Source organism: Ambystoma mexicanum, chromosome 5q, assembly GCF_040938575.1.
Source record: "Ambystoma mexicanum isolate Mex_15411 chromosome 5q, UKY_AmexF1_1, whole genome shotgun sequence".
Lineage (NCBI taxonomy): Eukaryota > Metazoa > Chordata > Amphibia > Caudata > Ambystomatidae > Ambystoma > Ambystoma mexicanum.
Window position 1 is genome coordinate 787,439,786 of NC_090933.1, and position 25,603 is coordinate 787,465,388.

The 25,603-nt window shown below is 47.5% G+C and overlaps 1 protein-coding gene across 3 annotated transcripts in view; it reads right to left on the reverse strand.

The window, feature by feature from the left end:
* SNX16 (sorting nexin 16) overlaps positions 1–25,603 on the reverse strand; it is a 711,763-nt gene that overhangs the window by 385,894 nt on the left and 300,266 nt on the right. For all 3 annotated transcript variants that reach the window (XM_069621280.1, XM_069621278.1, XM_069621279.1), the window contains exon 3: positions 16,221–16,307. In XM_069621280.1, coding sequence (XP_069477381.1) covers positions 16,221–16,307 — 87 coding nt within the window. The remainder of the gene's footprint in view (positions 1–16,220; positions 16,308–25,603) is intronic.

Below are 25,603 nucleotides of genomic sequence, written 5' to 3' on the forward strand. Positions count from 1 at the left end.
GAACATATTCTGAGGCTTTCTGAGGCTACCCGAGTTAGGGGGGGAAACACAAATGCCTCTGCAATTATACTGATTCTTCAAATATTTTTCTTGATAATTGGAGAATTTTCATATGCTGTTGGAAGACGGACCAACGTCAGAACATTCTTGAGACCCAAGAAACAATACAGTACTGTTGCAATTCTTGAGAGACATAACCGAGGAGAATGTGCATTCTGCGATACCAAGGAGTATTGAATGAAAACTGCTGAGGGAGAAAAGTCAATAGGCTGCTGATCAAGGAACTTTGTTTCATGCTGAAAAAAGATCTTCATGTCGTCTGATATTAGACAGATTTGAGGTGTTCACTGGGAACTGGTGTACGTCATTGAAATAATCCAGCCAGCTGAAGCTGTTTGAGGAGCCATTTTTTTTAGCTGAATCAGCAGATTCCGGGTCGTATTGCATGATGTTGCACCAGTAAAGGTGTTTTCCTTCCTTAGTAGAGTAAAATGGGCAGCATCAGAAGCAACTTTATCATGGAGGACCATGAGAGACATCCACGACATGTGAAAAGCTGTTGTCGTCTTTCCTACATGTGTGTCATTTACACCTCTGTTTTATTCATAGTGGTATTATTGTCACTTGCAGTACGCACAGCATATTATGTCGAGACGAACGAGGTGAAAACTTTGATGCATCCTCCTGTAAGAGAGAAAGAGGGTAAAATACCGTGGCAACTACTAGGCAGCAGAAACCTTGTGCGCTTGTTCCCACTTTTAAAAAAGGTACCCACAAGAGCACCTGATCCTGTGATAAATTGTGTAATGAAGGCAGGTGTCGGAATTAAATCAATAGAAGAATCCCTTCTAGTAGAGTTATCCAAAGAGAATCTAGTTGGCTTAGTTGTGTGGAACACACTTTCCCTGGAAGGGTGGTAATGAATGCCCGATATTAATGTGTCCGCTACTGAACAGCAGATCTGACCTAGTGAATCCTTTACAGAGGACACATTAATATCTGCCAACTAGATTTTCTCCGGATAACTATACTAGAAGGGATTCTCTTATTGATTTAATTCCGACACCTGCCTTCATTACACAGGTTACTCAACAAGAAATCAAGAGGCCACCCAATTTATTACGGGTCCTGCTTCTTCCTTGAATCTGTGCAGAACTAATTTTCTCGAGCACAGTAAGAACATTAACTATTCAGAAGCATAATAGTCATCGGTTATGCTGTTTTAAATTTACCTATCCTTTGATGCCCGAGTACTGACACTTGCTCATTTGTTTTATCCCATAGGCAGCACACACAGAGCTGTCCATCCGGCTTCCTTTTTTCGTCCTGATGAAGGCCTGCTCAAGAATGACTGGCACCACAGTCAATGAGGGCCGAAACGCATTTGTATAGACAATTTCTGAATCCTAAATGCAGTGATAAATTGCCAACACTATCCATTTACAAATTATATTTTGTCTGCTTCATCCATGCAATAACTGTTGTAACCCCTGCTGTGACTTCACACAGCAGTAGGTTTCTGAATGTTTAATTCTTAACTGTCTTGAATTGGTGAGTCCGATTTCTTCCTCAAATTGTATGTTTTACAACACTATGTATTTCGCAACGTTTCAGGATGGATAATGTTTTTTGTGTGCGAATTGACCTTTTGGGCCTTTACCTTGAAATATATATACTTTATATCAACCAAACGAGGTGTGTCTTGGACTCTATACAGAACTATTAGGCATAGGTGTAGGTAAACCTGACCCTTTCAAATGTTTTTGTGTAACTAGTTAGCCCTCCTGGGCAGAATAGGGTCTCTACCAGGAGCCCCGATATACTTCATGCATAGGAATGAGTAAAGAATGGATGGTCCCATTATGAACTATAAGCAGAGCTGAGCTAAAAGGAGAAAGGCCATCTTTTCCACGTATGGCGCAGTTAGAAAGCAAATGAATTACAGGCAAATTTCAGGAAGGCGAGGTTGAAAGAGTCAAGAATATAAAAACTAGAAGAGTACCCTCGCTGTTGTAACTATAACCACTGATTCAAGAAAAGCAGGACAAAACAATTCTTTGGCCTGATATCTCGGGCTATTTAGAATAGAAGTGAGTTGCTTAATTCTAGCAATCCCAAAATAAATCACCAGCTCAATAAATCTTTACCACCCACTCGGGAGGTTGGTTCTAAACAGTTCAACAAAACAGTACAACATTTGAACCAAAAGTTGATAAGAAATGTATTTTAAGAATAAGAGTAAAAGACATCAGCAGATTTTTCGACAAGTTATAAACCGGTAATACAGACAAGTTTCATCTATTTGGAACATAATCAAACAGCTCAAAACGAATAATGCTTCAAACTGAGTTCAATAACAAAGGGCAAAAACAAAATATACATGCATGTGCAATTTAGTGAAAAATTCATTGCATCATGAAACCCCCTTCTTTGGTACATTAGTTCCTCATTAGTGGGGCTAGAGTTTTTTGATAAGAGAGTCAATGAGTTATGCAGGGTCTTTCGATGCAAGATATCTGATCAATTGCCAACGTGAACGTGATTAAATGGTAGTTGGTAGCAGGAGTTCCAACAGGCTGTAGTACAGGTAGATCACTGTTCCCTGTAATCGTCACGTTTCGGCGGTCAAAGGTGGATGTACAGGCCGCCTTCATCAGGGCTCCGAGTCAGGGACCCTGTATAAGATAACATTGGTGTAATATGATTGAGTTGTGAGCCACGAATGCCCTAGTTAATGGGGCATAAAGTAATACTGAGTTCTCATGGCTACAGGTTGGGAAACGTACTTGCCGGTGCGCATTATCTCAAGCGCATTGGTGCGCCCATGCATTGGATAGGGAGAAAGTCGCCAGACACCAGGGCCAGTTGTGCACCCAGGTGCTGGGTCGAGTGAATAAACTTCACAGTGAATGCAGAAGTTTCACAAGTAATCTCAAGGCTGTAAAAAGGGAGAAGTCATGGAGGACAGCCATTGGAGACGGTAAGCCATCGTAACAATCATGGCATCAAGATCAAAAGGTAAGTAGTGCACGGGTACCGCAGCCACATTTGAGTTCGGGTGGCGGTGAGTGCATAGAAGTAAATTTGGAAAAAGGGAAAGGGGAGAGAAAAATTGGTGTAGGGGCAGGATCGGACATTCTAAACTTTTTTGTTGGAACTTTATGAGATTTATGGTCGCTCCGCTGGGGGCTGGTGCATGAAGTAGTAGTGAACAAACCCAAGGTGAGTGGCCCATATAAGTAACTATCATAGTGTTCAAGAAGTCAGGGCTACTGGTACCAGGTACTAGAAATGGAGTTAACTACATGCTGAGGGAGCAAACACCCAATGTTGTGTTTTGAAAGATGTGAATTATGGGTCTCAAGCTTATCCGTGTGCGGATGATTCTCATGCTGCATGCGAGCTGGAATTAGGTGCCGTGAGAATGATACATCAGCAGATTGAAAGAAGGGTGAAGCGCGGACTGGCGCGCACACGTGAACTGATCAAGAAGACCAGAGTAACACGTGTGCGTGCACTTTCAGGCGACCCACGGCTCACCTTGTTGTTTCAGTGCGGCACGAGAGACGGCAGCCGCTCAAGTCTGCTCTGCCTGAGTGCGACTGGATCGCACAAACGAGCCAAGAAGCCACGGTCGTATTCGGCTAAGAAGAACAGAAATTAGTTACAATCTTGTGAAGGAATGAACCTCCTGCTCAGAAGCTTGGAGAGAACAAAGATGACGTCAGAGGCTCATTGGAAAATAGTCCTTATTAATACACTGAAAGCTCAATTTCGTGGTCTCCCGTCACGTGGGGAGAAGGAGTTGTATGAGCATGATGGTCACACCTACGCATGAGGGCACAGCGTGCCTCTACTCCCTGGTATCTTCCAGAGCAAAAGAACACTCCCTAGGACAGGTTCAAAGGCTCTAATTGACAACCGATCACTGAGGTGATGATGTTCTAATTGGTGGGAAGCAGATGTTTAAGACTAATTCACCAGCACCTGGCAGTCGGGCCCGTGTGCGGCTAGCATGGGTTGAAGGATGCTGACGGAGGTTAGAAGCTAACCAATGATAGAGGATAGCATGATTGGGGGTCCTATAGTTAAGTAGCCAATGGGACGTTGTGTATTTAGTGACCTTCATAGAGACCTGTTTTGAGGATCACCTTTCTCACGCCCATTAGACGTTAATGGATTGTATACTTTGATGTTCCCTTAGACCCCATAACTCTCTTCAGTAGTTTGCCACGTAGGATGACGTTAATAATACGCAGGTTGTACGTCACCAATGACAAGATTTTAGTATAAAAGTGTGCTTTTTTCATGAAGTTCGGAGAGACCTTACAATGATACATCCAAAGACGTTCATTGTACTCCCTGTTTGAGATAATTGCTATTAAAACAGTTCTCTTTTTGCCAACTTTCCAAGTTGTTTCATTTATTGATGTTTGGGTAACCGCTGCATCCCCATCCCTCCCAAATGTATTGTTGACCCGTCTTAAAGGGCTGGAAGTTCTCTTGTTCAGTCATACTATCGCAAGGCCCCACATAAGGACAGATCAAACCTAAGAAACCACAGGGAGGCTTTTGCAACTGTGAATCCCATACAACACAGAAACCCATAAGGCCCAACAAGGGAAGAATAAACCTAGAGAATCACAGGGAGGCTTTTGCAACTGTCAACCTGATACAACACATCTGCAAATTGAGAGGAAACCCACAGTAAGACACGTCGTCACAGGACCATGCAAGGATTTATATTATCTCAGGCCACCACCAATCTCCACAGGGACGCCCCACCACACAGAATCCAACACAACGAGCACTACGTAAACTTTAAGGACCCACAAGAAGTGACGGCCACACAAGAACCCTCAAAAGAAAATTGAACCACGGCACACCACAGGGACACTATCACAGAGGCATACCTGATGTAGCCAACCTCCAACCGGCAGTTCTTAAATTGGTCGCATAGCATCAGGGCAAATCCAGAAAAGGCAGGGTTGGTCTGAGGCAGGGAAAAATCTCCTCCTACCTCTAGGGCAACCAAATTAATTCAGGGGCAGCCCACAAACCCATAAACACCCTACCTCCAGGATAGATTGGCACCCATAAAAGCCTGAGCCGTGACAAGCCCCACCCCCAGAAGAAAGACTCTCAAAACAGTACCCCTGCCTCCCCCTAAAATGCCATGCACCAGAAAAGCCAATGCACAAGTATCAACCAAAACAAACTAAAAGGAACAATCCCAGAATACTACACCAGGAAACAGATGCACACCTTGGGACAACACACCTGCACGGACAACAAACAGGCCCTTTTGCGAGAACAAGACCAAAACCGCTCTATCAAACACCCTACCTGTCAACCTACCAGGACAGCTACAGACACTCAAGAACATTAAGAACATTAGCAGGATAAAAAGACACCAAGGGGAAAGACATGAAATGCACAGAAACAAAACAAAAGGAAACACCACCACATCCATTCATCACACAAAAAATGGCACGACCAAAGGCACCATCAACCTCGACAGGGAGACGATGACGAGGAAGACATCAACCCAATATGGAACCTAACCAAATTACTCAATGAAGAAACATATTCCACAGCCCGATACATGCAATTCAGTGGTAATAATGACCAACTTTATCATGACCACCAAAAGACACAGCCGAAGATCAAGCAGACTACAATAAAAGATACACTGCAACTTAATCAACGCCAGTTCAATGTCCAAGCATACAACAGAATATTATGATCTGCTATATGACAGAGGGATAGAAATCCTATTCCTCACCGAAATATGGCTAACTCAAAACCACAAAGTCATAGTCCACAGCTGCCTACCCAACAACTTCAAACTCAAACAGGCCAACAGAGAAGGAAAAAAGGCGGACTGGCTGTGACGTGCAAAGACCATCTAAAAATAAGAACAGCTCAACCATTAAAAATCCCATACTGAGAATCACTCATACAGCTAGCCTCGGACCCCCAAACCAATCGAACGTTTCTACTAGTCTACAGGTTGCCAACACAATTTCAAATATCCCATACCCGCAAAATCTTTGTGGACATGACTATAGAAAGTCATGTCCGCAAAGATATCATGGAATACCTGGAAAACAACAAGCTGCTAGATCTGGTACAAGTAGGTTTCAGACCCATGAGAGAACAGAAACTGCATGGCTATCTATCTAGGATGACCTAAAGATCAACGCAGACTCCAACTCAAACTCAGCACTAATACTATTCTCTGCAGCCTTCGACACAGTCAACTATGACACTCATCAAAATAATAGAAGACATATGGGTCGGCAACACTGCCCTTCTTTGGCTAAAATAATTCCTGACAGAAAGACAGAAATGTGGCTAGCGCCATTCAAATTGTCACCCGCGAAAAACATGTGGAGGACCACAGGGCTCACCGCTGTCACTTACTCTAACATCTACATGACACCCTTAATCAACCTCATCAAAAAACATGGCCTCACCTGATACAACTAAGCAAACAATACCAAAATCATCTACAAAATCGACACCAGTGAGAAGAAAACCCAACACTTACCGACTGTCTCAATGAACTAAACCAGTGGATGAGCACCAACAGCCTTAAACTCAACCCGGACAAAACGGAAGAAGTTACTTTCTTACCTGGTAACGTTCTTTCGATGGGATGGTCCGACGACGTATTCCATATCTATGACATGTAATCACCACAGCTGTGCTGCTTCGGAAACTTTTTTCGGTGTCTGCGTCCTGCGTCGATGAGCCGTCATCGAGGACCTCCTCCGACGTCCGACGTCATCCGATGTGATAAGTAGGACGCACGACGCCCGTAGCCTTAGTTGTTGTTTTTTCCCCCAGAACGTGTGACATTAGTCAACTGCCAGTCAGACACCAAGCCTTGTGGAACGTAAGCTGCAATCGCAAAAGAAATTCTGCAGCGGGGAAGGCAGGGAGGGAGCGATATGGAATACATCGTCGGACCATCCCATCGAAAGAACGTTACCAGGTAAGAAAGTAACTTGTTCTTCGAGGGGATTGGGTCCTCCGATGTATTCCATATCTATCACAGACTCCCAAAGCAGTACCAGAGCAAGGAGGAGGGAAAGAATTTAGAATCAAAATTTAGAATTGCCAATCAAATAGCAGAGCAAAGGACCACCTCGCCAAAGGCCAGATCCTGTCCTCGGATGGAATCGAGGGAATAGTGACGTACAAATGTATGTACTGAAACCCAGGTGGCTGCATCACAGATGTTGCGAATAGGAACACCCCTCTGCAGGGCAGTAGATGCAGCCATACTCCTGGTAGAATGGGCCCGCAAGCCAGCCGATGGGTCCTTACCCGCCAAGCGGTAACACTCCGAGATGGCCAAAATAATCCAGCGACACAAAGTCTGTTTCGTCACAGCTTGCACCAAACGCTTTCCAGCGTAACCAATAAAGACTTGATCGTCCACTCTGACCCGGGACATGCGTGAAACATAAAAGCTTAAAGCTCTCCTAGGATCAAGCCTATGGAGCCTCTCCTCTTTCTTACCAGGATCGGAGGAGGATAAGCACAATCTTCTGGGTCAAATGAAATTCCGTGACTACCTTCGGGAGAAAAGAAGGACGAACTCTAAGGACAACCCTGTCCTTGTGAAATACAGTGAAAGGTGGCTTAACTGAAAGTGCCTGTAACTCACTCACTCTGCAAGCGGAAGTAACCGCAACTAAAAACACAGTTTTCAGAGTTAACAGCCTCAAAGGGCAAGAATGTAAAGGCTCAAACGGAGCACCCATAAGAAACTTAAGAACAAGGTTTAAATCCCAACCGGCACCAGGAAAGGTGACAGAGGGAACACATTAGTGAGCCCTTTCAGAAACTGTGAAATTAAAGGGATTTTAAAGTAAGAACACTCTTCAGACAAGCGCTTAAAGATGGACAGCGCCGCCAGGTAACCTTTAATGGTACCCACTTGCAAGCCCCTGTGGGCCAAAGAAAGTAAAAAGGACAGAACCATGGGGATGTCACATGCAAAAGGATCCACATTCTGAACTCTGCACCAATCGCAGAACTTACGCCAATGGTACAGAGACTTTGTTGCTGGCCTTCGGGCCGAAAGCAACACCTCCATCACGTCTTCAGGGAGGTCCCAATCCTTATACCTCAACCTTTTAGAAGCCAAGCGTGAAGGTTGAGGGATCTGACCTCTGGATGGAGAACCTGACCCCCCTCCCGTGAGAGCAGATTGTCTCGGTAGGGAAGACGACGTGGAGGCCAGATGGACAAGTCGAGAAGGTCCGGGTACCACGTCCTCCGAGCCCACGCCGGAGCAATGAGGATCATCCAGGAACCGAACTTCCGTAACCTGCGCAGCACTTGCGGGATGACGGGGACTGGAGGAAACGCGTATAGCAGCGGGAATGACCACTCCGCCACGAACGCGTCTCCTAAGGCTCCTTTTGGAGGAAATTCCCGCAAGCAAAACCTTTCGCACTTCCGGTTGACACTGGAGGCGAAGAGATCCACTTGAGGGGTCCCCCAAAGGGCGAAGATCTCCAGGAGAATCTCCTGAGCCAACTCCCACTCGTGAGAGACCGTACTCTGCCTGCTCAGAGCGTCCGCCGTCACGTTTTCGTCTCCAGCCAGATGAACTGCCGAGATCGAAACTTCCTGCTCGATGGCCCAGAACTCGAGCTGCATCGCCTCCCTGCACAGAGGAAGTGACCCTGCCCCCCCCTTTTTGTTGAGGTAGTGCATGGCCACTGTGTTGTCCGTCAGGATCAGGACACTCTTTCCTCGCACAGTCGGCAGAAAAGCCTTCAGGGCTTGCCTGACGGCCCTCAGCTCCAACAGATTGATATGGAGTCTGGACTCCGACGGAGACCAACGACCGCTGACTGTCAGCCCGTTGGCATGAGCTCCCCATCCCGTGAGGGATGCATCTGTCACGATCGTCACCTCCGGCCAGGGAAGCCAAAATGGAGCCCCCTTCATCAAGTTGCCTTCGACGGCCCACCACAGAAGGTCCCGTGCGACCGAGGGCGGCACCTGAACCGGGTCCGACATCCTGCCGGAGGACTGCGACCATTGCATCTTGAGTGCCCACTGTAAAGATCTCATCCGCAGGCGAGCCTCTAGCACCAGAAGAATGCAGGATGCCATGAGGCCGAGCAACCTCAAGAACTCGAACGCTGGGAGCGTCTGGGCATGCTGAAACTTGTGCACCATCTGCTGAATGTGAAGAGCCCTCACCTGGGGAGGAAAACACTGCTCCAGTGAAGTGTCGAGCACTGCTCCGATGTACTGGAGCCGCTGTGTTGGCGTCAAATGGGACTTCTTTAAATTGAGGGAGAAGCCCAGCCTGTGAAGGGAGTGGCAGGTGACGGACAGATGATCCAGGACCTGCTCGGGAGAGCTCCTCCTGATCAACCAATCGTCCAGGTAGGGGTAGACGTGAATCCCCCCTTGCCTGAGATGCGCTGCCACCACCACCATGAGCTTGGTGAAAACCCTCGGGCGGAGGTCAATCCGAACGGCAGGACCCGAAACTGAAAGTGCGAGTCGCCAACCGCGAACCTCAGGTACTTCTTGTGCTTGGGATGGATCAGCACATGGAAGTAAGCATCCTTGAGGTCGAGAGACACCAACCAGTCCTGAAGCTAAAGGGCCTGGAGGACTTGAGAGAGAGTAACCATCCTGAACTTGTCCTTCCTTAGGAGTTTGTTCAAACCGTGCAAGTCCATGATGGGTCTCCATCCTCCGTCTTTCTTCGAAATCAAAAAATAAGGGGAATACCATCCCTTGTTCCTCTCCGCTACAGGCACCAGTTCTATGGCGCCTTTCTCCAGCAGGGCTTGAATTTCCTGCGCAAGGAGCGGACCGGACTCTGCAAAGAGAGGTTCCCCGGTGGATTGTCGCGAGGCCCGTACCGAAAGGGAAGACAGCCGTGGGTTATGATCTCCAGAACCCACACATCTGAAGTAATGGCACGCCACTATACAAGATGCTGCGCCAGCCTTCCCCCAACCGGCGAACCATGGGGCATGGCCTCATGACTGAGCGGTAGCGGCTGCGGCGTTACCTGAGGGCAAAGAGGCAGCTGCCCGAGCGGCCTTGGCACCACGGGTACCCAGTCGTCCACCTCTGGTACCCCTGCGTTGGCCTCTTTGACTGCCAGCTCCTCTCGCTTTACTGAAGGACGAGTAATGGCGAAAGGAACCACCCCTCCATTGCTGTCCCCTAGGACGAAAAGGCAGAGGTTGGCGAACTGCAGCGCCCAACGACTTCGCTGCAGCTTTTGAGGTCGGCAACCTCTCAAGGCTCTCGTCAGCCTTGCTGCCAAAAAGGTGTTCACCGTCAAAGGGCATGTTGAGGAGCCTGGACTGCACATCAGGAGCAAACCCCGACTTCTGCAACCACGCAAACCTGCGTATCACGGTGCTCGTCGCCATGGACCTGCTGACGCTTTCAGCCAAGTCCAAACCCGACTGAACGGACTCGCACATGACATCCTTACCATCCTGGACCATAGCAAGGAAACCATCCCGTTCGTCCCCTTCGGGAATATGTTCAGCCGCTAACGCAACAAAGTTCCACAGAGTGTGTGTGAAACGAGACAAGGCACAAATGGAGTTGGCCGCCTGAAGCGCCATACCACCAGAAGAAAACACTTTCTTCGCCCAGCCATCAAAACGTTTGTCGTCCCTATCAGGAGGGATGGTAGGGTACGACGCCTGCTTTGCCGGGGCCGTGGCCACCTGCACCACCAAACTCTCCGGAGTGGGGTGCCTGGTCAAGTAGCAGGGGTCGCTACTGGCTGGACGGTATTTTCGCGACAAGGACCTGCCCACCGCCGGGAGACTCTCCGGAGCAGTCCAAGCCGCCGCCACCCTTCTCTGTAAAGCCATATGGAACGGCAGTACCGGGTCAGTTGGGGGACCAACATCAAGGGTGTCCGTGAGATCATCCTGCACAAACTCCCCTGGGGGAGCAGACCATCCCAAGTACTCAGAAACCCTAGCCATAAGGCACCGGTACGAGGAATCGGCATGAGAGCCAGGCTCAGGCCTACAAAACTCCACCTCCGTAGAGGTGTCCAGTCTACTGGCATCATGCAGTGACTGCCTCAAATCGTCAAACTGACTATGGCCCGAGACAATTTCATCTGGAACCTGACTAGGAACCAGGCCATCAGAATCCTCATCCGCCTCTGAAATATATTCCAGGTGGCGAAAAGAAGGCACCCGAGAGTGCTTGCTCTTAACCAGAGCCTTCCTAGGGGGTTCCCCCGTGCCACGGGGTACCTCCGACACGAAAGGCGTCGAGGGAATTGGCGCCGGCGTCGAGAGAACAGGCATCGGCGCCGAGAGGATCGGCGTCGAGGAAATCGGCGTCGACGTCAGATGCAGCGCCGCCAGCATCAGCGGCGTCGACAGTCCTCGAAGCCGGAGCTCCGAGCGTGTCCTTCGACGACCTGAGCGTCGACGGCTTCGACGACTTCCTCGGAGCCGGAGCCTCAAGAAAGCCTGTCGACGCCCTCGACGCCTCAGACGTCGATGTCCTCCTCGAAGACATCTCAGGTGCACACGGTCTCGAACGCGTCGAGGACCGGGACCTGGAACGGGTACGTCGAGAACGAGTCCCCTTGTCCGAACGGGACCTCTCCCGTGACTCGTGCCGACCACTCTTGCGAGCGGTGTCTCTCGACCTCTCACGACCGACCCCACTCGGGGGCGCGGATGGCTTAGTACCCTGCGACTCGAGAATCGCCAGCATTTTCTTCCCAAAGGAAGCCCATTCGTCCTGCGTCGCACGGCTGGTGGGGTAAGCAACATGCCGGGCAGAGTCCTCCGAAGAGGACCTGGAAGACGACCGGTGTCGGCGCTTCCGAGAATGCCTCGAAGAGGCTGAGGAGTGGCGAGACCGACTCCTAGAAGGAGACCCACGAGACTTCCGACGATGACGCAGAGAGTCTCCTCTCGAATCATCCGTCGAAAGCCCCGCAGACTTCGACTTCCGGGGCTTGGACACCCGACCTACCGACGACTTCTTCTTACGTTCACGTAAGGCTTTTGACGTGAGCGACTGGCAGTCGATACAGTCATCCGTGTCGTGGGCCTCCCCGAGGCACCAGAGGCAGGCGTCGTGCGAGTCCGTCACCGACATCTTGGACCCACACTCCCCGCACTTCTTGAAGCCCGGACGCGGGGTCAAAGACGAAGTAGAAGACATCTTCACACGAAGGTTTTTCACAAAAACTAACAGGTTCGAAGAACCGAGAAGAAGAGAACTCCAAAGAGTCGAGGCGTTAACCGAGATTCACAAAGCAACACGTTTGCGGAAAAAACGGAACAGAGGCTACGGGCGTCGTGCGTCCTACTTATCACATCGGATGACGTCGGACATCGGAGGTCGTCCTCGACGACGGCACATCGACGCAGGACGCGGACGCCGAAAAAAGTTTCCGAAGCAGCACAGTTGTGGTGATTACATGTCATAGATATGGAATACGTCGGAGGACCCAATCCCCTCGAAATCATGATTACACCAAACAACCTAGTGAACTACCAGCACTTTCCGTGGCCCGCTGAGTTGGGAAGCTTGTCAGAACCATCCAATGGACAACGATCTAATGCTCGAACCACAAGTCAACGCGATAGTTAAGAAATGCTTGTTCCACCTACACACGATCAAGAAGATACTTCCCTTATCCATCAGGAACAGAACACTCGCCATCATCTTTCTCCTCATGTCAAGAATAGACTACGCCAACAGCATCTACCTCGGAATGCCAGAATACCTTACCACATCACACCAACACAGAGAACGCTGCACTGGCTGCCAATCGAAAAACAAATCTCCTTCAAAACACTCTGTATTACAGACAGAGTGATCCACAGCCAAGGAGCTCATTTCATACAGGATCACATCTACAAACCAGCAACGATACCCGCCTCGAATCGAAACAGTACTCAAAACAAACGTTTGTAGGATCAACATTCTCCTGCATAGCAGTAAAACTCTGGAACTCGCCCCCAAAGCAAATACAAACATCAGAGGATCACCTCAAGTTCAGGAAGCTATTAAAACACCTCTCTAACTCTCCAAGCTGAAGAAAACGTCTGAATGACAAAATACATCCACTGCAAAACAAGAAAAAAAAAAAAAACACAAAATGGGCCACTAAAAACTAAATTGTGAACCACTGGTTCCGCTGTGCTCTGGAAATGTCATTGGGCTATACCTAACAGCACGATCATCATCTTATGCACGGCTTATGTACCGCCCATGGAGGGGTTGCAGGGTAGCCAATGTATACAGAATATGTATTTGATCAGAGGGCAGCCAATGTATCTTATCTGGATGTAATTTGAGAGTGACCACTGTGCTGAGCCTGGATGTTTTGGGGAAGGTCAATGTTTGGAACTTGGAGGTACATTAGAGGGGCCAATGTATTGAATTTAGAAGAAAGTGCTACAAATGCACTTGAACCCAGTAAAAAATATTCTGCTTACTCACCCTAAAATACAAACTACATACCTCTACCGCAACAAAACACAAGACTGTCACAAACGGCACCAAACCACACACACCAAACATGAAACCAAGCCAACCCCACAAACAACACACTCAGCACAGCATAACAACCACCAAGTATCACAAACCAGCACACAGTGACCGTTTTTTCCAAACTGAAGCTACCAGCAGCACATCAAAGCTCTTGCATTTTTCCCTCTCAATCCCATTAACAAAGCCCCCGCTTCAGATTCGCCAGGGTGCCTAGAGACCACGTACGTGAAAGCAGTGCACGGTACAAGACCAAATAACATAACTACCAGTTGTGAGTTTTTCTTCTCTGATGGCTTTCGAACATAACTGTGCATGTTCCACTTTCTTGGCAATAGCTATTGACTCTTCCAGCATAGGGTTCCACAAATCTAGAGTCTCTTGTGCAGTAGGGTTATTCTTGTGGATTAGAATTTGATCCCTGATCAAATTGTCAGCACCCATGCAAACTTCACATTTGCAGGATATAGATAGTCTGCGTAACGCAGAACCCTATTGTTGTACGCTTCCATTTGGTACTTGTCTTCTCATATTAAAAGTGCATATTGATAGCAATGTTCGTTTCGGTATATAGTAGTTTAAGTCACTTTATAAATATTCATGTTGCCCCCCCTCCTCGTTCAGCTGGAAGTTGGGGAATTTATCTAAAATTCGATTGCAATTCCCGAGCTAAGGTGTGCAATAGCAGTTTTGTATTATTGTCCGTTATGCTTTCTTCTTCAACAGCACAGCTCGACCAATATTGTTTCCATTCCAACCACGGTGATATAGGTTTCCCAGGTGTGGGTAAGAATGGTTTGGGAGGAGGCATCGTTATTGACATTGTTCAGTAATAATTAATATACACTGATACCACTATGTTTTGACCTTTCTGTCTGGCTTCTTTGGACATACAATATGCTGTTCAAAGGACATTTTATTTATGTATCCATAGACATGGATTGATAATTCATATGCAACAATATCACCATATTGACACTTTGTATTTGGGTTGCTTTAGTTGTTTCAATTTACAAATCAAGCAGCTCCTTGTATTCCTTCATGTGTATTTCATACCTGGTGGGAAGTTCAAACTGGTCTCTTACATCCCACAAGCTGTGGCAGAGTCTAGGAGTGCTTTCTCACACACTGTGAAATGTTCAAGCTGGTTTATCCATTTCATAAGCGGTTAGGTGCCTGTGCTTAATCCGCTTTCGCCAAAGCAGTGTGCATGACACCCTCAGCGAGCTGCTTATTGACATGGTCTGTTGGTCACAGGGCACCACAGGCTACACTCAATTTTGGCTATGCTGAGTCGTTGGCAAGAGTTTTCTGTGCCGTCTAATTTCCTCTATCCGGGATGGTTTGTAATGCCCCAACTCGACAACACAGGTGCTTTGCTTCTCGTCCCCAATTAGTGAGGGATTGCCCACTAGAATATATGGAGGCAGTAATGAATTTGTGAAGTTGAAGGATCTCGCTTGGAGTAGCCTCTTAATCCTGGATCTACTTCCCTTTTCCATCACTGGCTTCTAGAGCCCCCTGCACCTTCAGAATTCTAAGAATGCTTAATTACTCAACCCAAGATGCAACCTGTTGCTGTGTACAGTAGCTGAGGAACAATCTTTCCAGGTACAGAGAGTAAGGCGTCTGCCTCGATTGCCCTTATAACTCCAGATAAAACCTCTCAAGATCTTGAACATTTGCCAAAATTGTGATTGCTCCTCTGGTGATAGCAAACAGGGAAGAAACACTTCTCTGAGGTTGCTTTTTGTACTCGGATAATTGTACAACATTTGGGGCTGGACTGTCCTTGTGTGTGGGAGCAAACTAATGTGTACATTGATTTCTCATCTAGTTAGGTACAAATAGCGAACAGGTGATTAGAGAAACTCGTTAGTGGGTACCATCCGACAGCTGAGCTTATTTGGCCTTGTTTGTCATCAGCAGAGGAGTGCCCATATTTCTGGGAAACAGTTTGTCATGCTGGCATCTGCATCACCCCCAGACCACTATGATGCCAGCATCAACGCCAGGGCAGTGTTGCTGCCAGAGGCGAACACAGTATTATGACAGTGTCTAGATTGTACCCAGAAAATTGTGATACCAGTCTCACTTATGCCTTTTGGTTTGCTATGGTTAGCCAGCTCCTTCCCACCACTCATTACAGAGGAGCTGCAACAACTGGGAAAAGAAAGGGTAAACTGCAAAAGTGGAACAGAGAATGATAAGATCCACATTAATAAAAGCAAGGAAAACTCCTGCAATAACCCCTCAGCAGGGTTCGAAATTGCCAGGATCTAGGAGCTATTTGGCTCCTGGTTATAGCCAGGGGCTGGGGATGGGGTGGTTAGCTTGAAACCAAGTGCTACCAGTCGCTACTTGTGATTCTCTAGGCAAGTGGTTCCATACAAACATAGCTATGCAACATTAACTGTGTAGGTTTGGGAATGTGTATAAAACAGAAAAAACGACACACCTAAGACAATTGTATAATATATAATGGACAAGAAGTTAGAGTTTGCAGCTCACACACTGTGCACTAGCTCCTGGTTCACCAGACACAGCTCCTGCCTAAAGGGTAATGCCCGATATCCAGGAACAAAAAGCAGCTCCTGGCCAACAAATCCTAATTTCGAGCCCTGCCTCAGGAATGTGGTTCAAATCTATCATCACAAGTCAAACCTATTGCTTACCTTGTCATTGAGTCTTGAGAAATCTGTATATCTTCGGAATACAACCCAACTCTCCTCTGGGCTTTTTCTTATCAATATTTTGTAAACCTTTAAAAACAAAAATAGCAATAAGACATAAATGAACAAACTATAAAGTGTCCTTATTTTTCAATTTGTCTACTCGTTTATCAAAGCTGAAAAACTTATATTAATTTTGTTAATTGCAAAACAAGTATGGATCTCTGCCAACCAAACAAAAACCTGCCCAGGCATTGTAAAGATGTTGGGCCGATGTGAAGATTGGAAATGCCAGTAGCAAGTGCACAGATGGAGGCTTAGCTACAATAATTTAATATGTGACAAGAACAATGAAAGTTGCACAAGTGAAGGACATTATGACAGATTAACTCACTTATCTATTCCAATTCTTCAGCAAAAGACTGTTCACAGTAGGGCTGGCCGATATATCAAGTTTTGGAGATATATGGATATATTTAAAAAAATGATGTAGGTTGAGACAATATCCTGATCATCAATATATGGGATACATTACTCACCGTAACCGGATTTCTGATGCTTGTATCTGCTTTGATTCATATGCTGTGCATAGGCCTACATCTAGTGGAAGTAGCAGAGTATTACAGTTTGTTTTGCGAAACTCAGAAATGGGCGTCGACCTAGGGCGTGCCAGTAATACTATCCCTAGTGTGACGTCCACTGTACCCATGATCCCTCACGGGTGTAGGACCCTCAGATTGTATTTTTTCTGACATGAGGTAGCATGAGGAGTAGCGGGAGTACACAGTATCAGAGCAGATAAGATAGATAAGACTACAAGCATCCATGCGCCTTCTCTCAGAGGGGAAGAAGGGCGCATGTGAATCTAAGCAGATGCAAGCATCAGAGATACGATTACGGTGAGTAAAGTATCCCTTCAGAGGCTTGTGAAATCTGCTTAGATCACATGCTGTGCATAGATTAGCGAGCAGTGTTAGAAGAAGGAGGTGGGATGTGAGAAGGGAATAGTTTCTTACCTGTAACTCCATTTCTCCAGCATTGGTATCTTTCATGGATTCGCATGCTTAGAATATTCCCCGTCGTCGGACTGGCTGACGACGGGGAATATTCTAAGCATGTGAATCCATGAAAGATCCAATGCTGGAGAAGGGTCATTAGCAAATAAATGTCTTAGAACCGCTTGTCCCACTTGAGTATCTGTCTTGGAATGAGTGTCAATGCAGTAGTGCTGAGTAAAGGTGTGAATAGAGCTCCATGTAGCTGCTTTGCAAATGGTGTCAAGGGGTACATTTGCAATGAAAGCCAGAGTGGCCCCAGTGCCTCTTGTAGAGTGGGCCCTTGGCGTAAAAGGCAGCATTTTATCTGAAAGGGAGTAACACAGCAGGATACATTTGACTATCCATTTTGAGAAGGCACCTTTAGAGACGTCATCCCCTTCTCTGCCTGTAGCGATGGAGATGAACAGTTGATCTGTCTTCCTTAGCGGTCTGGTCTTGTCTACGTAGTAGAGGGCCGCTCTTCACACATTTAGTGTGTGTAGTTTCACCTCAGCAGAGCTCTTGGGTTCTTGGAAGAAGGCCGGTAGCTCAATGGACTGGTTAACATGGCATTTTTATATGAACTTCGGTGAGAACCTAGGGTGAGTTCGTAGAACCCGTTTATCCTTATGAACAGTAAAGAAAGGATCCAGCACTGACAGAGCCTGAATCTCGCTGACCCTTCTTATGGATGTAATGGCTACTAAGAAGGCAGTTTTATAGGTCAGGTGTTTGAGACTAGCTTTATGCATGGGTTCAAATGAGTTTAACAAGCACCACTTTAAGGTCCCATCCTGGTGGTGGGTTCGAAATTGGAGGGTTGAGTCTCTTTACCCCTTCCATAAAGGCTTTAACCACTGGTACTTTCCACCACAACACCTTGTTATGTGAGGTGGTGTAGGTTGACAGCGCTGCCAGGTGTACCTTGAGTGAATTAAATACCATCCCTGCGTCCAGCAGGTGGAGTATGTAGGTGACAATATTGGAAGGAGTGTGTCTCGCTCACATGGGAGCAACTAGGATGAGCGTCATCGATTCCCTGTGCATCTTGTTGACCACCTTCCTCAACAGAGGGGTTGGTGGAAAAGCTTAGGCAAACATCCCCGACCAGTTCATCCATAGAGCGTTCCCCATGGAGTCTGGCTGGGGGAACCTGGATGCAAATCCTGGGCATTGTCTGTTTTCGCTTGTGGCAAATAGGTCTATAGTGGGGAAACCACACTGTGAGAAGAGGTCTCCACCATTCGTGTTCTTCCAGGAGGAGGTCTCTGCTCAAAGCGTCCGCTAGTGAATTGAGATCCCCTGGAACATGTTGAGATGACAGGTAAATGTTCCGTCTGAGTGCCCATATCCACATTTTCTAGGCAAGCCTGGACAGATTTGGCGAACGAGTGCCCCTCAGTTTGTTTATGTAAAACTTTGCTGTCGTGCTGTCCGTCAGGATCTGCGCTGACAGGTTGGGTTTGAACGCTCGAAGTGCTCTGAAGACTGCCATAAGCTCTAGCAGATGAATGTGATTCTTGGCCACTGTGTGAGACCAGGGACCCTGAGCTCTGTGGTGATGGAGGTATGCTCCCCACCCTGACAGGGACGCGTCCGTAGTGACCACGGCCTACATCTCTGGATCATAAAAGGGTTTCCCCTTTGTCAGGTTCTCTCTTGTCCACCAGTGAAGACTTTGTACCAGTGTTGGCGAAACAAACACTAGATCGTCCCACTGACCACTTGCCTGAGACCACTTACGCCAACCATTCCTGCATGGGTCGCATACTCAGGCACGCTTGGGGAACCTGGTAAATACATGACGCCATCATGCCTAGCAAACATCGCTTTGCGCACCCTTATCTGGCGACCGGACTGATATTGAGGAATTTGCAGTAGTATATTCCGAATTCTTTCCTCTGATGAAAGGCCAACCCCTCTTGAGTGTTTAAGATAGCTCCTAGAAACTGTTTGGAGGTGCTTGGCACCAGGCCTGATTTTTTCTTGTTGATTGAGAAACCCAATTCGAAGAAGAGGTCGATCTTTCTTTGGATGTTGGATCTGCAATTACTGGGTCTCCCCCGTGATGAGCTAGTCGTCCAGGTAAGGGTACACTGGGATTGCCTCCCTGCGTAGGTGTGCCGCCACCACCGCCAGTACCTTGGTGAATACCATTGGAGCCGAGGCTATACTGAAGGGCAGCACCTTGAACTGGTAGTGCTGACAGTCCACCTTGAAGCGCAAGAATCTTCTGTGCGCTGGGAACATGGAAATATGAAAATAGGCATCTTTCATGTCCAATGTTGCCATGTAATCTCCTCTTTTTAGGAGGGGGAATACCTCTTGGAGTCTAGTCATGCAAAATTTTTGGGGCTTGACATACTTGTTTGCAGGGCGTAAGTCTAAGACTGGGCGCATTGTCAGATCTTTTCTTGACACAAGGAAGTAAGTTGAATAAATACCCTTGTTTACCTGGTCGCCCGGGACGAGTTCTATCGCGTCCTTTGCAAGAAGATTGATGATTTCCTTGAGGAGGATCTTTTGGTGGTCCAGGGAGTGTATTTTTTGTCTTGGAGGGTGGTTGCAGGGACGCTCCAACAGTTCCATGCAGTATCCCGCGGACACTGTTGACAGCACCCATCTGTCCGAGGTGATCGCTTCCCATGCCTGGGTGAAGGTGGAAATGTGCCCCCCCCCCCTACTGGGGATGCATGGGAAGGGACCCTGAACAGAGTGTCACTGTTTGCTGGGAGGCGTACCGCCTCTAGCTGGGCTGCCTCTCCCTCTACCACGGCCCCTCTTGTTACCTCTGGTGTAACTTTGCGTAGTCTGTTGGTTTCCACCCCACGATGTACCCTGCGCCTGTGAGTAATTAGAACCCCTCTGGGAATTTTGGCCGCGTGAGCGATGAAAATTATTATTCCCTCTTTGGTTCGTGGGTTTGTTAGTTAATTGTCCCAGGGACCTTAGGGTATCGTATTCTTTGGCAGTTTTGAGTGCCTCCTCTACCGCTTTCCCAAACAAGACATTCGGTTCCACCGACATGTCGATAAGAGTAGCCTGGGTCTCGGGTTTGAACCCTGACTGTCTGAGCCAAGAGTGTCTCTTGATGACAGTGCTCTCTGCAATGATCCGGCCTGCATTATCTGCTGCCTCAAAGGTCGCTTTCAGAGTGCACCCGGACACCGATCTATTCTCCGACGCAATCTGGGCTAACGGGCCCTTTACTGGTTCTGGTGCAGAGGCAATGAGGGCAGCTACTTGCTCCCATTAGTGACAATTATAACTTGCCAGCAGAGTGGTGGAATTCACGATTCATGCCCGGTAAGCGGAAGTGGGATCCACTTTCCTTCCTAGACCATATATCCTCTTGCTCTCCTTGTCTGGGGGAGCTTCAGATGATGCTAAAGGAGTCCCCGCTCTTTTCCTGGTGGTAGTAACTACCAATGAGTCGGGCTTAAACTGACCCCTTATGTAAAGTGGGTAGGAAGGGGCGGCCCTGAATAATTTTTCAATTCTGGGGTTGACTGCCGGGTGAGATTAGGGGTGAGGAGGGAGGGGTCAATTCTGCGTTGGATAGACTTCAGAATTTGTATGGCTTGGGCAATAGACTTCTTGTCCCCCATGATTTCCTCTGCAAAGTCCCTTTCCTCTTGAGCCCATTGAGTGTCAATCTGAAAGTGCTCTGCAGCTCTAGCTAAGACCTCATTCAGTAGTGGCTGATTATCCACAGGTGAGTCATTTACCGGTGGATCTTTGGGGATAGGAAAGTCTAGAATATAAGCCCATGCCTCGTCTTCCTCCTCCTCATCCTGGTCCTCATCGTCTCCGTAATAATCGACCCCTGCTTGGTCGTCCAGTATCTGTATGTCTGGATCTTCAGCATACTGATGGTAAGGTAGAATAGAGAGTGGGTCTGAAATCAGGCCCTGAGCTGGAGTCTCATTGTGAGGTCTCCGATTAGGAGGCTGAGGGTCCTTGGATCCTGAAGGAGTAGAGGTGTCAGGGGTATTCCGATAGTTCAGAAAATATTCAGGGTTTTTCTCATAGAAATTAGCCAAAGAAGACATTGTCATTACCCTGTCAGTGTCATCAGAGCTCCATTCCCTGGAACTGGGGATGACCACTTCTTGTTGAGGTTCCTCTTCTCCCATGTCATATGGCATGGGAGGGATAACTTTAGGTCTAGTGACAGGGTCAGGGGTCTTAGATTTAACCTTATCTGAAGATCTATGCTCGTCCTTCTGGACCTGGGGTACAGATGTTTTCTCTGATGACTTGTTCTGCGGTTTGTCCCCTTTTCCATGAGTAGAGGAATGTTTCCCTGAATGTTTGGCCTTCTCAGAATCTTTTGATGCCTGGCGCCGAGATTCGGTGTGTTGGGAAGGTTCTGAAGCTTTCGAGGGCGAGCGTCGACACTCGGAGGCAGACATGGAAAGAACTGACGGAGCCGACTTTAAGAGTGCTGCTTGGGGATAGAGGTCGGTTTCGTCGTCCGACGACCATACCTCTGTAACTTTGCGGAGCGAGGCACCCTTGGCAATTGTGGACGGTTGCCGTGTGTCGTGAGGCAATCTCAACCCGGAACGCCCAGAGGACACCATTTCTGTGGACCACTCTCTTTGTGCCTCTTTCTTCCGATCACTCGACACACGTGTCGAGTCTCGGCTGGGTTAGTGTGCTTAGGTGCAGTAGTGTGTGTAGCGCTCATGTCACCTGGTGTGGTCCCCATAACTGCCCCGCCGGACAATCCTCAGAGGACTCTCGCTTGGGTGTTTAGACGCCCCTGTGCCTGCGCCGCCCGATACGGCGGCGTTGCTGTCATCACTATAGGAACCCACCGCCTCCATGGCCTCGAGCTGCCTGGCGTAGTGGGCCCAATGTTTAGTGGAGTGGTCCTTTAGTGTTTTAGCCTTTAAGAGTTTACACGCTCTGCAGTTAGCTTCAGGGTAATCCCTAGGCAGACATAGATTACAAGTATTAAATGGAGTACTCTTCATATGTTATTCTATGGCAGCAGGCGAGTGTATGTAGGAAATAAGCGTGTGTGAGTATGTCCACCCCCCACTCTCCCTACTTGCAGGGCCGAGGCCAGAGGCCTTCCGAGGCCCAAAGTCCATTGTGAAGTCTCGACGGCTGTTCGTTCTTCGGACCAGCATCGATCTTCGGAATCTCGACGTGGGATTTAAAGAACAGGGAATATTAGATGAATGATGACAAAAAGGCTGAAAGCCAGGGAACTCTGCAACTATGCTTCCGACAAGTATGGCGGAAAAAAACAATCTGAGGGTCCTACACGCATGAGGGATCATGGGTACATTGGACGTCACACTAGGGATAGTATTACTGGCATGCCCTAGGTCGACGCCCATTTTTGAGTTTCGAATAACAAACTAATACTCCGCAGCTTCCACTAGATGTCGGCCTATGCACAGCATGTGATCTAAGCAGATTCCACAAGCCTCAGAAATATATATATATATATATACACACACACATATACTGCAATTGTTTGTTTACATTTTGATAAGTACAAAGCTGTGTGTACTCTCAAACAGGAAGGGGAACCCTGTATTTCCTCTTTATTTTGATCAATGTCTTATAAATAAAGGTGTTCGACACATCTCACATGTAGTTGGCGGCTTACAACTGAGCATTTAACTTACATAAACAATATCGAGATATATATGGTATAGCGCCATTCAGCCCAAACATTTTTAGATATAATTTTTGGTCCATATCACCCAGTCCTAGTTCACAGCATCAAAAGCATGTGAGAAAATCCCCATCACCAAAGCGGTTAACCCAGAACATCTGTAGTCAGCCAAGCGACAAGGTCCTTTTATTTTGAATGCATTTTAAAACATGGAAACACTAAAGTCTAACAATTATCAGCATTTTACAGGTGTATTTTCCAAAAGGCATACAAAACGAAATGGGAATCCTAAGTCTAAACATTTTAGTCTCTAAAAAAGTATTGTTGGATTCCTGGATGGCCGCTGCACCCAGAGTATGTGCGTGTGGTGTGCTCTGATCGACTCCCCAAACAGCAGAGCAGCCCTCTCCCAGGGTGTGCTTCATGCAGTGGTCTGTAGCCAGGCAGACCCCCAACTACTATAGAGCAGCGTGGCTATGGAGTACAGACCTGTGCCCATATCGTAAGAGCGATTACAACCTCCGGCGTGCAGATAACAGCATTTGTGGGGCGTGGCTCACCGGACCCGGCGGATCTGAAAATCAGGCAAGTCAGGAACTCTTACATCTTCACGACTTTGCAGAGCACCGAACAATAGTGAGTAATGGTGCCCGCACATCGCTCTTTGGATAATTACAGCACGTGCCTGCACCTTTTTAAACATAACCCAATATCAGCGCTTGTCCCTATAGCCTCGACTCCCATTGGAGAACACAGATGCTACATACCGGGGCTCTTTCATTTGACACAGTGTAGTTGGAGGAGGCATTGCCTGAGAAGAATTTATATTCAGAACTGCACGTACTATTAAGAATATAAGGAGGAACAGGGGCCCGTAACTTTGGAACACCTGAATCAGCAGAAACTTCAGCAGTGCTGCTGGCACATATCGCACAATCAATGACATCCACACTTTGGGGCTAGAAGTGGATCCCACTGGACTCTTTGTCACCGCTATGAATCGTGTCATTTCCTTTAACACTCCCTGAACATTATTTTTGTACGCATGTGCAGAACAAGGCAGCGCAGCTGGCGAAGATCCAATAAATAAGGTTTTGTTTTTTGGCATTTTGGGTTTGGAGGTGGTAAATAGAAGGCTTCTATTCACTCCCAAGCATCTGTGCAATGTCTTTCAACCTTGCTGAATAGCACCTTCTGACCTTTGGAGATGCAGTTCTGCAACATATCTATCATATGCCGAGGGGGGGGGGGGGAAAAGCTCACCCAGCTGGGGTCCACCAAGGATCACCAGAACAAGCAGCATTCGCTACAAAAGCTCTGGCGGGCTCTGGGTCTGGTGACAGCAGTAACAGGAGAAACAGGGATAGCTCTGCCTGGTGGGGAAGTCAGTCCGGCTGAAATAGAGATGACAGCTTCTAAGGAAGATTTTGCAACAAGTTTCCAGCAATTCCAGAAAGAGTTCTTGGCCTCTTTCCAATTACAATTCACCTCTTTCACTACGGAAATAAGGCAATCACTTTGACTTTAGTCAAGAAATTGCTACCCTTGGCGATCGGATTGATGTTAATGAACGTGCTATTCAAGAATAGACACATGAGACTAAACAATTGGATATAGCACTTGAAGAGCTGGCCAGGGTAACAAATAACCTAGAATTGCAGTGTGAAGATCTGGAGAACAGACCATGACACAATAACATCCAACTTAGAAATTTACCGGGAACTGTCCTGGACCCTGAATTGAAAGACACTGTAACTCACATCTTTGCAGACTTGATCCTGTAAGAAGAGCCCCCCCCATAATTACATCAGATTGCTTACACAGAACTGGCCCGAAAAGGAATGACCTGGGGGCTTGCCCACGCCATATCCTAGCAGCATGCGCCTCCTATACACAGAAGGAACAAATCTTGAGGAAGGGCCGTCAATCTTTGATCACCTACAATGGAAAAGAGATCCAACTATCAGGATCTCTCCCAGACCACTCTCCAAAAAAAGAAGTGAAATGCAACCGGTTGTCAAAACACTACAATCCAGAGGGATCAAGTACAAGTGGACCTTTCCTTTTGGTCTGGTCATCTCTTTAGACGGTAGACAGCATAGGATCACCTCACGGGAGTCAGGTATGGCCTTGCTACACACTGAAGCAGAGGCACTTGAAGGCCCATCTGAATCTGAGAAAGGATGTTCGACTCAACAACTTAAACCATGGGAGTGGTCGATCTCATCGCGCCAGGGAAGGAAGCTAAATGCAAAACGAGAGGATTGGAAGGCACGACTCAGAGGGCCTCCCTCTAAACTTCCAGAATAAGGAGTGTCAATTGGAATAATCAGCAGGGAATGAATCAAACATTAGAATCCTGGTAAAGCTTGGAGAAAGAGGCAAAGCACAACATCTTGGAATTCATCTTTTCAGGTGACAGATGGGGGTACTATGTTACCCTGCACCTTGTCCTGGAAGTACAGTTGACTCATGGCTGGGGTTTGGTACCCCAGATTATGTTGGGTACCGTGGCTCACAGCAGGGACACTGTTGGGGATTGTAGTGGGAAAGTGGGGTTTAGGGGAGGAGTCATGGGGAGGGTGATGAGGGGGTTTGTAGGTGTAAGAATGCATGGTACTCTATGGTAAGCTCAAGAATTTTGGCTCACACACGATTTTCCTGTTCATATGTTTTGCAAATAACTGGGACAGTTCAAATGTTTAAAGTAA